The sequence below is a fragment of the Cataglyphis hispanica genome, chromosome 14 (genome assembly GCF_021464435.1).
Source record: "Cataglyphis hispanica isolate Lineage 1 chromosome 14, ULB_Chis1_1.0, whole genome shotgun sequence".
Lineage (NCBI taxonomy): Eukaryota > Metazoa > Arthropoda > Insecta > Hymenoptera > Formicidae > Cataglyphis > Cataglyphis hispanica.
Window position 1 is genome coordinate 5509135 of NC_065967.1, and position 13406 is coordinate 5522540.

General features: G+C 39.8%; 2 protein-coding genes across 5 annotated transcripts in view; one reads left to right on the forward strand and one right to left on the reverse strand.

Annotated features, from left to right (window-relative positions):
- Positions 1 to 13406, forward strand: part of LOC126854820 (uncharacterized) — a 280406-nt gene that overhangs the window by 94525 nt on the left and 172475 nt on the right. The window lies entirely within an intron of this gene.
- LOC126854797 (zeta-sarcoglycan) overlaps positions 1 to 13406 on the reverse strand; it is a 210588-nt gene that overhangs the window by 68995 nt on the left and 128187 nt on the right. The window contains exons 1-2 of one of the 3 annotated variants that reach the window (XM_050601872.1): positions 4206 to 4640; positions 1945 to 2003 (exon numbers count right to left, since the gene is read on the reverse strand). Coding sequence is in view for 1 of the 3 variants with exons in the window: in XM_050601871.1 (XP_050457828.1) it covers positions 1945 to 2003 (59 nt within the window). In the remaining 2 variants the exon portion in view is untranslated. Of the gene's footprint in view, positions 1 to 1944; positions 2004 to 4201; positions 4641 to 13406 lie in introns of those variants that run through there. The other 2 variants (XM_050601873.1, XM_050601871.1) reach the window with 2 other exon arrangements.

Consider the following 13406-nt stretch of genomic DNA (forward strand, 5'->3'; position numbering starts at 1 on the left):
TAAAAAAATGTATACACGCGTATGAATTTTGGGCGATTGGTGGGATATAAATCGATTTTGGTATAGTAATAAATTTCATAGCGGACGATTCTTTAAATATTTTCTTCTGCCTCTCGACGTCCCTAATAATATCGAATATTTTTCCGATGCACTTTTAATTATTTTCGTTCATAAAACAAATCTTGGAACTGTAGATATAAATATAGGGAAGATTTAATTAAAATACGCCGTGCATTTTTAGTGCCGATTAAAAAAAAAAGAAAATAAATAAATAAAAAAAAATAAAAAAATCGAAGCGTATAACGAAACGCGTTAAATTCGCGCGGCCGCGTTTAACGTGACAGAATGCATTTCGGAATTTGATGAATTTGATGAATTTCGACTCGAATGCAAGTGAACGCATTTTCGAACCGGCGAGGACGGTACAAAACGCGATATCCCAGCCGGGATATCGCATTTTTAGAACAGCCCAAGGAATGGATATCACGGTTACGAGACGTGAATATACCGGCCATATCACGAGGTAGAACGATATGGAACGTATATAGAGCGGATGAGATTTCCTTAGTCCGGCGAAATCCTTTTACCCCTTCGATACAGGGCGTATGATATTTTTTTCTATTCGCCGTTTTTATGGAACGCATCTCGAGGTATTCCCGTTTAAAATTCAATTTCGTTTAACGCCATCGGAGAAATCGGTGCTTTTATACAATATTATTTGATACCTTCGTAAATCGGAGCCGCAATTCTGTCGCGAGATTGCTACTTTTAAGACTTTTTTTTCTGATAAATAATTGATTTTTTTTTAGTCACTTTATTAGCATCACGAAATACATAATTTAAAAAACTTTTTGTAAAATTTTTGTTAAAAAATATTAATATTTATAGCTACAATAGCCAATAGTGTGAGTCGCTTTAAAAAAAACACACGCCGTTTTTTTTTAAGACTTTTTTAAGACTACTCACAATATAGGCAATTGTAGCTATAAATATTAATATTTTTTAACAAAAATTTTACAAAAGGTAGTTCAAATTATGTATTTTGATGTGAATAATGTGATTTGAAAAAAATTACAATTATTTACCAGAAAAAAAATCATTAAAAATAGCTTTTTTTCAGCTGTTACACTGGTTTTCCCTCTTAAGCATTGTTAAACAAATAATGGATCGTTTAATCGTGTAAGTTTTGGCGAGCATTTCGACTTTTAACAACGTCGTTCGGGAAGAACGACCGTATCCTATCTTAATTACTATCTTAGGATTAACGATTTGCAGTTGCGCGTTAGATTGAAAGTCGATCCGGACGCCTCCTCATCTCGCGTCACGACGTACGTACATACGTCGAGGTTTTGTTCTCTTGCACAAAACGAATTGCACGACGTCGACCTGGCAGAGCCTCAAGCATCGCGAGAATTCATCCAGTAATTTTAGTATGTTGACTGCGCGTGCAATTTGCGGACGATACGCGTCACGAATTGCATTCGACGTATAGCATATTCTCCGAGGTCTGAAATTTATCTTTCGCTGTCACTTGGCCCGGTCCACTGGCGTGTTGCTCGAGTTTACGTCAAGCAATCTCCACGACATTTTATATCTGTCACACGTTTCGCGGTTAATCATCGAATCCGGACAGAAATTTGTCATAATTATTTCCGATGCGTCAATTAGTTCGTGACAGTTGAAAACAGCTGATGAAAATAGCCGATTAATTATCTATTTTTATGTAACATTTTACAAATTTGCATCGCGAGGCAAACATTGCGGTTTGAAGTATATCGCGATTTGCTTTTTTTGCGAAAGCAGTCCGATCATCATGTTGGTTTATCGCGGAAATGGTTTTTGCTATTTTTATCCAAGTGCCTGTTTCCCTCGGTAATAACCACGCCGGCGTTGCATTTGTTATTTCTTCGGCTTTGTTGTCCGCGCAATTTTTTTTTCGCTCACCTCAGTCTGCTGTGCTCCGTGTGCGGCGATTCCTCCGGCGATTTGTAACTGTTTCCGGTCTGCAACAAAGAATGAGAAGGATAATGAAGACCCCGATTCACGCCCTTCATAATTAATAAAGGGTAAAAGAATCCTATACGAATTTTATACGCGCGTTCCCCTGCAACAATAATCGCGAACTAGAAGTGCAAAACCGTGTAAGCGTGAAAAAAATTGAAAAAATGTTTCGTTTAAACGAGCCGAGAAAAAATCCCGCGTGCTAAAAAATACGTTACGGTTATATTAAAAGATAGGAATAAATGAAAAAATATTTTACAAATAGCGTAAAAATTACGGCATTTTTTTCAATAATAAAATTCATTGAATAAAGAGAATAACGCATGTGTTTTGTATTTAAAGACGTTTCCTCGAAAGCGAGAATCGAGTTCGCGCTCAGACAACCGACGACACACGAGAGATTAATCCGATTAACCGGGCCGATTGTTCGTCCTGCTGACGTCATAGGATCCTCGGTCCGAGTGTCATCTCGTATTCGCGACACAGCTGTAAACGCGCTTGCTTCCGTCAAAATGTCGGGACGTTCTTGGGGGACGAAAAATAACGAAATAACATTCTCGGAAACGAAACGCGTGCGTCGACCGTTAATAAATCGGTCGTGGAGAACAAGAGGGACCGACGACGAATTAGTTGGCGAGAAGGTGTAACGACTCGGACAACGAATGGAATCCAAGGGATTTCGTGAGAACGCATCGCGCGGCGATGTAATTAGAATTTATGTCGATTATAGCGCGGCGGAAAAGAAGAAAAAGGACACACGGGAAGCGGGGTAGGAGGCCGCCACGAGGCAATGGAAATATATTTTCATCGAGAAATTCGCGCCATAAATTCCTTCATTACCCGTCGGCGATTCGCGGATATCCCTTCGAGCTATCGCTCCCGGAAAACGTGCATTAAAGTACGCGGGAGCGGCTGTTGCGCGATGCAATTATGTTTCACAATTCGTCCGTACCGGGTCGATTGTTATCGAATGCGATGCGATTATTAAGGCAAAAACTGAACTCGAGTGTTTCAGGAAATCGCGCTCCGCTCTGTCACCGCGATTAGAGTTTTTTCTTTCTTTCTTTTTTTTTTCGAAGCGTTTTTCTCGCTTCTCCTTTCATCGGACAAGCCGGTGGTCGCACAGACCGACTAAAACAGGAAATGTTATTCTCGCGTAAATTGTGAACGCGGTTACGCTGCGACAATCGAATTACCAGTTATGGAAATTTATGCATTTGGAAACAATGGTCATTATAAATACCGTGCACCGTGTTGCGGCGCGCGTATGGAACCGCGTATCGCAGATGATCATGGTACGAACAATAATGATTATTTCATTTCAATCAACCCGCGGAAATTGAACAGTTCGGGGAAATCGAAAGGACACTCCACGCTCGCTTGTTACGCTCACGCTCAATAGTCGTCGAATTTAAAAACTACATCTAATTACATATACGCGCGTATATATATCGCGGCGCTCGCAATCTATCCATTACAGTGGGTTAACGAAGTTGGAAATCAGTTTTGATCGATCGGTTAAAGTAAAGGATTGTCGAGTATATGTTTGGCTGGCCATCCCGATTCCATCGCCGCCGATTATGTATATCGCAATCCGCAAGCTTTGACATCTGTTGCGTGGCGATGTCATGACGTTACAAGATATTAATCAGCGGGATAATCATAGATATATTGCAATCAAACCGCAAATCTCTTTATTATTATATAGTTAAAAATTTACATATGTTTATTTTACAAAAAAGATGGAAACATTAATAATCCCTTCTTCTGTCAGATTAATGTCTCAGCTGTCCACTAATATTTCTGATCGTTTTTAGCGTTAACGTTATTATTACAGTGCTTTTTAAAAGATTGTCAACTCGCCATCGTCATGTCGCGATTAATCGCGTCGATTATCATTCGGTTATCACTCATTCGCAACAATTGGATGCAGATATATTGCAATCAAACCGCAAAGCTCTTTATTATTATATAGTTAGGAATTTAAATACGTTTACTTTATAAAAAAGATGGAGGAAGCATTAATAATCCCTCCTCCTGTCAAATTAAAGTCTCAGCTGTTTACTAATATTTGTGATCATTTTTAGCGTTAGCGTTATTACAGTTTTTAAAAGATCCGTCAATTCGATCGCTCTTCCGATCGTCACGTCGCGATTAATCGCGTCGGTTATCATTCGGTTATCACTCGTTCGCGACTTACCTACCGCGCGAACATTTATCTCGTAATCCAGCCTGGAGTAGCGAGCGTCTGCTTCTCGTAAGTCTCATCCCGTTCGCAATCTAAGATCAGCACTCAGTCACTCTTTCTCTCCAGCAAGCGCCACTTTCCGTCGCCGTGTCGCGCAATCCGCAACGGAGTGAATTCTCCGTCCCATCCATCCGGGGACAGTCAATTTGTCCTTATTTTCTCCCCGACTTTCACTCCGCTCGAGAGGATAGCCGAGTGTGTTTTTCTCCTTTTCTTCCCTTTTCCGCCGCGTACCGCGCCGCGCTCTCACGAAAAGCCACCCCTCGGCGAAAGAGACGCGACGCGACTTTCACTCGATTGTGCCTCGGCCAAGTTGTGCTTGGCCCGAACGAGTAGTTCTTGGCACGGGAATCACTATCATCCGTTCTCCTCCTGCCGTCCGGGAGGCAAACGGGAATGAAGAACAAGAAGAAGATGAGAACGAGGCTCTCTCTTTCTCTTATGTCTCACCATCTGTCCCGCCTTCTCCTCTACCGCTCTCCGCATCGGGCACCGGCAAAGCGGAAGGAGGACGAAGAATGGGAATGCGAGGAGGAAAACACCGTCCTCCGGGGTCTACTGCCTCCGTACCGAAATACACCGGGTCCGCGCTTATAGTTCACTTACTCGAGCGACGGAGACTGAAAGAGGGAGGAGGAACGCGGGAGGCTGGATGACTCCGGGTTAAAGTGGCGTCGCGTGTACAACCACACTGCTGGCGGAATATACGGCATTGCAGGCAGAGAGGACGCCTACGACTCGTCGCGCGGGAAACCGAGTCTTCCGCTCCGGCTCCTTTCTCACACCTACGGTCCCATAGTCGCATCCGCTATTTTTTTTTTTTTCTACTTCGAGTTTCGAGGAATATTATATGCTCTTATTCTCTATCTCTCTTCTCTCCTTTGTCTTCGCCAAACGCGGCAGACTCATTCGCAAATGATTTGTAATGAGTCAAGCGTCAAAGAGCATCAATCCGTATTATTTTAATTCTTAAAAAAAAAAATTGCACTGGTATGTGTTATATAATCAAACGAGCATCGCGTTTATCTTGCTCGCTAGTTGTTAAATTTTCACGCAAATTTACCGAGTTGTGTCATATTTATGACAGGATAATTATTCCATGAGATCGTGTTATTCTTTAGTTGAGAAAGAACATTGTTCATTATTCATATTATACGTACATATAGGATGTCTCGCCATTATCGTATAAACGTGTAATAATTATAATGAGATAATATAAGCATCGTGATATCTTTTACGAACTTATTTAGATCAAATAATTTATTTATTTATTTATTTATTGACAAAATTAAAATCTCTTGACAAAAAGAATACAAAAATAAGTGTCTTAAATATAACGTATATAAAAAAAAAACATCCCGAGAAAAAATGGATATAGGATTATATTTGATCAAATTTTTTTGGCCACTCAATATATACTAGTTATTTTTGTATGTCCAATTTTATATTTTAACAATAAGTATAAATTCCGTCAGTAAATAAATAAATAAACAAAAATTGCTTTTGGATTATATATATATAAAAGAGATTATAAAAAATTTTTTTTAAAAGATTTCATCACATACTGATTATTAAATTTAAATAATTACAAAATATAGTATTCATTAACAATTATGCAAAAAATGACGGACACAGGAATGGAAGGATTGCACGATAAAGACAATATAATTTAGTCTAACACGTATCTAAAGAGAAATGCCCGCGAGAGAAGACGAATAAATATTATCCAATATTGTATGGAGTTGCGATCAGTGTGATCGCAGACTGGCAGACAAATTCTGCCATGAATAAATATGATTTTAGGAATATATGAAATACACGTTCGTGTAGCATTATTAAAATAAAACATATCAAAAACTCTTTGCTTCGTTAATTAATAAATAGCTGTATAAATCCAGAGAAATATATTGTTTATCTTTGCCGGAAATGTAAGACACACGCGCAAATTGAATTATACATGCATTCAGTTGTATGTAGGATAATAGACTAGAGAGTTTATACGATACATTCTATCAATTTATAATATCGAACGATGTGATTGGCAAAACAATACTTTATTGCAACGTATAATGCAAAAAAAGCTCACACAATTTCTCATTTATGACTCATAATTCAATATAGCCGCAGTGACAGCGCGACGAGGAATTTTAAAATACATCTTTTAAATGACAACGTAAAATTTCTATTTATTGCCTCCCTCGTGATGTTTTATCAGATACTTAATTCTAGTGGAGTCACCGGAAGAATCGTGACCAACTGTCATATAATTGGACTCGCCATATGGACGAAGAGCAGGGGCTAAGAATATAAGATATCCATTACGTCATAATATTTTTCTTTCATCGTACGGCGAGGTTTGTGCTTTCGACGTGGACTTATCTTTACCCGATAAGCCGGAAGCGCGTCGCACGTCCTGAGAAAATGCAAAATTGTGTCAGATGGGATTTTTGAGAAGGCGAACAAGCCCGGTCGAGTCTCTTATCCATAGCTGTCAATTATTGTCGGCGGCGAATTGCGTACACTGGATGCGGAGCGATATTGCGGTTGTAAGCGCGGACTTAGGATCGACGTGGAATCAGCCTAATCGCCCGGAAGTGTTGCCAATGTCCGCCGTTAATCCGATCGCAGATGTTTCACTCTACAGCCGATATTCTCTCTCGGTGCCGTGTTTCTCTCGCTCGTTTCGTCGCTGTCTGGGTGCTCTCGCACTGTTTGTTTGCGGCCGCGTTAGCGGATTCTAATCGCGGTTACTACGCTCTTGCGCCCCAAATCTGCCACCGCCACCGCGCAAACCGAGTACTTAAATCGAGTGAAACGTACCGTTGTGTTTCAACGCATTTAGGTTAAAGCACCTATTTTCAATTAGGCGGACCCGGGCCGCTTTCAGGGCCGATATATCTCGCCCGCTTCGGCGGGCTTCTGACTCATGAAACTGGCACGGAAATTTCGCGTTGATTAATCGCACGCGCGACTTTTCGCGATTTATCTTGTCGTCTCTCTCAAATGGCGCGTTTTAATAAAACAGAGATCTCGCGAAAGTTTCGTGCGAAATATAATATTAATCGTTTGATTAATATCCTGAAATTTACCAAGCCGTGAATGCGGATCGTGCGAGAAACATATTTTGTGTCATTTTGAGCGCCTGAAATATTTTTTCAATGATTTTATATTACTCTTTTTTCTTTTTTTTTCGTAGCATACAATTTTATTGTATTTGCTCTCACGATACTGCGAAATGTTTCTTTTCCATTTGTACACATTTTCCATTGCGGAATATTTTTTGTATCGTGGAAATCGTTTTAATTACTTCTTCTTTTTTTTTTTTTTGCTTTTCATCGAAAACAATCTTTTCATCACTCCGCTCGCTGTATATTTTTAATTTACTGATTTATTTACCACGCGAATTTCCGGTGCGCTGACATACGTGAAAACCGAGACCAACATCCACAAGCCTCAAATACCTTTAACTCGAGAAGGGGCGAAGAGGATGAAGGTAGGCAGGATGAAAAGAAGGGAAAAATGTGCGACAGAGATGCCATACGCAAAAGTGGTAAGGGAAAAATGAAGAGGAAGAGGGAGAGTTAGGGGCAAACATACAGGCGGAAAATATTTTTGAAGCGAAGAACATGCGCGCGCGCGCGAACGCGGAAGAGAGCCACTCTCTAATTAGCTTGGTATACGGGGTGGCTTTTTGTTTAATTAACACGCTCGTAGTAAACTACCTCTATGCCGTGTGCGAAGTCGCTCTTTTTAGCCCCGACGTGGCGCTCTCTTTATATCCCATTTTTTTTCTCCCCATACTCATCTCTCTCTCTCTCTCACCGGCCACTCTCTCCTTTCGCTCGTGATACACCTGATAGGTATTAGTTTGCTTAAAACACGCGTTCAAGGGTGTCGGATTTAAAAGGACGACATTGTCCGGTAGGTGTGTCACTCCAGCGATTCTGCCTTTTCGCATCGCGTGTCTTTTTTTAAAAATTTATTTCTTTTTTTACCAGCGACCGATGAAAATACTGGCTACTACGATATTTTGACAGCCGGTGAATTCTCTCTTGTTGCGACGTATAGTTTTCGGAATTCGATGAGCCGCGTCGCTGAATCGTGATGTCTCGATCTCTGCTCAAGAAAACTCGCCCTTTCAACCATTCCCGAATTTCCCGAAAGAGAAGTAATCTTGTTAATAGAAAGCTCCGGAAGCTTATTGGCAACGCGCCCATCGCTGATTGATCGCTCCAACTTTGCAAAGTCCTTAGACTTCCGCCCTTTCATTCGATTAGAATATCGGCCTTTGTTTTCGTTTTGTTATTCTCGAGCGATTCTATTATCTTACAACTGGATTATATTTTTTCTCAGGACCGTGCGACGCGCTTTTCGGTAAAAATAAGTCCACGTCGAAAGCACAAACCTCGCCGAACGATGAAAGAAAAATATTATGACTAAAACGTAATGGGTATCTTATATTCTTAGCTCCTACTCTCCGTCCATATGGCGAGTCCAATTATATGACAGTTGGTCACGATTCTTCCGGTGGCCCCACTAGAGTTAAGTATCTAATAAAACATCACGAGAGAGGCAATAAATAGAAACTTTACGTTGTCATTTAAAAGATGTATTTTAAAATTCCTCGTCGCGCTGTCACAGCGGCCATATTGAATTATGAGTTATAAATGAGAAATTGTGTGAGCTTCTTTTGCATTATACGTTGCAATAAAGTATTGTTTTGCCAATCGCATCGTTCGATATTATAAATTGATAGAATGTATCGTATAAACTCTCTAGTCTATTATTCTATATAACTGAATGCATGTATAATTCAATCTGCGCGTGTGTCTTACATTTCCGGCAAAGATAATATATAAAAGAAGACAATATATTGCTCTGGATTTATACAGCTATTTATTAATTAGCGAACCAAAGACTTTTCGATATTTCTTTATTTTAATAATTCTACACGAACGTATATTTCACACCTCCATTCCTAAAATTATATTTCATTTATGCCAGAGTTATTCCGCCAGTCTGCGATCAATGTGGCAACTCGGTCCGGAGAGTGAGATCGAGTTGAAACCACGTGTCGAACGGACTCAACACGGCATCACAGCATTGAGATATGTCGCGACAGTCTCCTCCGTGCACGCTTTCGCAGTAGAACCTGGAAAACGAGAGACATGGGGCTCTCTCTCTCTCTCTCTCTCCAGTCTGGTCTGTATGTTAGCCGGTGAACGTTAGCTGCAGGTGGTGCAGCGTATTTATAGCCGCGTCGTGACTCCTTCCTCTTTGCCAACAACACGTCGGTCCTCCCGCTTTTCGTGCTACTCCTCACTGCTATTCCTCTCTTTCTCTTTCCCCGCATCTTCCTCTCTCTCGGATGTTGCTCGCGAAAGTCTACTTAGTGGCGTTAAACCGGCTGGCGCGAACGGCAACTTCCGTTCGGAAAATTCGAGCGGGCGAGAGTACGCGTTAAAGAATGAGTTTAGGCGAAAACGAAATTGAGGGAGCCTCGAAGAGAGGATTATCCCGGAGTCTTCTGTCCGAGAAAAAACGTAGAAATCCCCGCTGCCGCGAGTAGCGGAAATAAAAACGGAATAAACGATCAAATGACGATGTACGCGTGTACGTGCGCCGCGAGACTCCGACGGCTCATCGAAATCTGTCGATTGCCGTTACGTGCCGCTTGTACCGTCCCGATGACGGCATGAATTTTTATGCACACCGGAAAAATCGTTTCCCGAGTGCTTCTACATCGGAATATCGATTTCACCAGAGACGAATACAGATTTTTCAAACGCTCGCGCAATGGGAAGAGTGCATTTTTATAGAATTTCCACGAAAAGTCTCTTACTGTTTGGATCTGATTGTTCCAATTTCCCTTTCAAAAGAATATCTATATATATATATATATATATATATATATATATATATATATATTTTTTTTTTTAAATATTCTTCATTTTAAAAATATTTTATAGTGCTATTTTAGTTTAAAAAGAATTTTTTTATTTATGAAAGAAAAAGATTTTTATTTTTTATTTTTATTGATTTTGATTTACTTAATTTTTTCCAAGAAATTTATTATATATATATATATATATATATATATATATATATATAATAATTATAAACACATCTTGATTAATTCCAAATAATATAAGAATTGGAAAAAAATTTTAAAGGCAACTGTAACAGAAAACTACATGATAAATAATGTTTTGCTCAAGAGATGTCAATATCAGCTGTATTTTCTTTTTTAATAAAATCATATGAGTTTTTTATACATACTACGATTCTTCTATTAATGTTACATATAAAAGTGTCAAGATAAAATCGTTCAAAAGTTAACATATTACAAGACATTTCATTTATTTTGACGGATCCATCGTTGATTTCGCAGCTCAGGAAGATCGCGTGTTAGATTCGCGACACTTGGCCGCAAAGCTCGTTGTTAATCGTGATACGTATCCACGCTCGCGCTCATTCTTTCATCACGCTGCCTTGCATTCTTTGCGAGATCTCGATCTCGCACGCTCGCGGAAATAATCGCGACAATCGGGGGCAGAAACGTGCCGTGCAACGGGCGACCCCTAACGACTCTTTACCCTTTCGTTCGCGAGAGAGAGAGAGAGAGAGCGGCTCAGTTCGCCCACACAAGTCCGGTCAACACTTTTACATCCGGTCTAAGCCCGCCACCATCGGATAACACTTGGCAAGCAAGGACGCGACCGCGGCAGTCACTTTCAGCCGGCGCATAAGCCGCCCCGTTCCTAAACGGTTAAAGTCTTGTCCAAACTCGGCGAAACTCGTTTGCTCCGCGGCTGCCGCCGCTATCTCATAGCTGCGATCTCCTCTCAATCTCCAAGTCCACCTCCGACCCGTCGCGCGACTGCTTTCTTCTCCCTTTGGGAAGCTTCCCTATCTTACCCCGGAGAGAGAAAAGAGAGACGTGGCCTCTTCAGATTATTTCGAGGGCAAAAGAGTCGCGGGATTTAAAGATGCCGCGGATTATCTTTACGTTATTGAACAGACAAAGGAAACAAGTAATTGTTTTATCTATAGAAAATTCATCAAATGCCATTTAGATATGCGAAAATATAGAGAATCGCGAGCAAAAATAAATACAAAGCTCAAATAAAATTATAATAATTTTAAACAAGTAAAATATTGTGTAAATTAGAAACTTGCACATTGCTTCCGTATAATTTTATTTTCTTCCCTTTATAATATCAGTAAAAATGTCTCGTCTCAAAATATTTAGCCAGATATCTCAAAATTTGCGCAAGTTGGAGCAACCACGTTCTTTTTGTGCACATATACACATACGGACATTTTGTCAAAATGTGATTGTTCGATGTTTTAGAATATTCTGAAGACATTGGCATCGAAATTTGAAAAAAAAATTTTTTCATGAAAACAAAGCTTTCTCCATAAAGAAATCTATCCAAAATATATCCAAAAGATATTCTTATAAAAAAGCATTTATTCTTTTTTTTTTTTTTAAAAAAAAACAAGCGCATTTAATTATGTATTATTAATCATTTTTCATTTTGTATCACATAAGGTTATCGTGAATTTTATATTGTTGGGAGACACTACGGACATTTCAAGTTTGTCGATTTTTTTATACAATTTTTGTTTTTTTTTTTTTTCGTTGCACCCTCTTTTCTCTCTTCGCGTGTATATAGAGGAACTTTGAAACCTGCGCGCTCAGCGAAACTTGCGCGAGCGAAGCAGGGAAGGATCTTAACAGCATAAAAGGGTACCTGGTTGTTAAACTGGAAGTGACAACGATTTTTCTCAGATACGTCTTCTATGGCGAAACGTGACCCCCTTTTAGCCGGCGCGCGAGTCGGGCTATTAAGGGAGGATGATCGATGATTTGCGCCATCCATTACGACCGGTGACTGGGAATGTAACCCAGGTGCGTTATTTGCACGAATAATGCTTCCGATATATTTTTTTTTTTTTCACGATCTACGGTGAAGGGGGTAATTACGAAAATAGACGCGCCTACCATTTAATTTGCGAGCAAATTTGAGACTTAAAAGATCAGCAAAAATTTTTTTTGCGAAAATATCAAGGAAGCTTGTTACGTTATTCTCGGATTATTTCACGTATATGTGCTTGCATAGCGGGGTTACGGCGATAAATCAGCGAAATAAATCGCAGCGTCAACTTTCCGCGAGCTGTTTAATCATGGGGAAAGTCGTGAAAGTACACGACAAAACGCGTTATCGTTATCAATATCTTTTTTTTCCGGTACACCTATGTACGTCGCAGATTTTTTGTAAACTCACAGTCATTTTGTAGAGAAAAATCTAGTCTCTTTATCACGTGCCGAATTTTTATAAAAGAGCGTTTTATGTAAAAAGAAAATCGCCGCTTTTTACGAAAGAACTAAATTCACACAAAAAGCCTGCCACACACATATACATAATCATTCTTGTCCTCTTTTAGTATCGGGTCGTTAAAGGGCAATGATCGACGATTCACCACAGCGGCACCGCAAGGCCCCCTCGAGATTATTTTGCGCTAAATTCACAATCAATGCACGAGAGTGCATTTATACGATGTATCGGGGAAATCTGTCATTCAAACAAAAGAATCTTTAATTTAGAAAATCTCTGCCACTTAACGGGTAAAATCGAAAAAATAATGAATACAAAATTATATACAAAAATATAAAAGAGAAACTTTACGTCTCAAAAATGCAATTTTGCTCCCTTTTTATTTTAGATAAGATTTCTCTGTATTTCTTTTTAAATTATTAATATCTTTACAAACAATATTAACTTTATTAAATTTTTTTTTTTTGCGAAAAGCGTTTGAACAAAATCACTAAAATTATTTGCGCTGTTAAACTTGCCTTCTCTGTAGACGGTGATTTCAGGAGAAGCTGCGGAACGCCTTGTTTACTCCTCGTAACGTAAGCCCGACTTCTACCAACACAAACTTAATTCCACATATCGGGCGATACCTATCGACCCGGTCTCTGTTATTACAGGGTAATGACGGACATAATACCGGCGATGTTGGTGCGCAGAGTATCCTCGCTAACACCGAGCTAGCAAGCGATATAGGGATAGCGCGCAAAACACATGCCGGCGCAGCGGAGGATCAACAAGGAGTAAGAGGGACATTAGTGGGTGGTATACGAGCCACA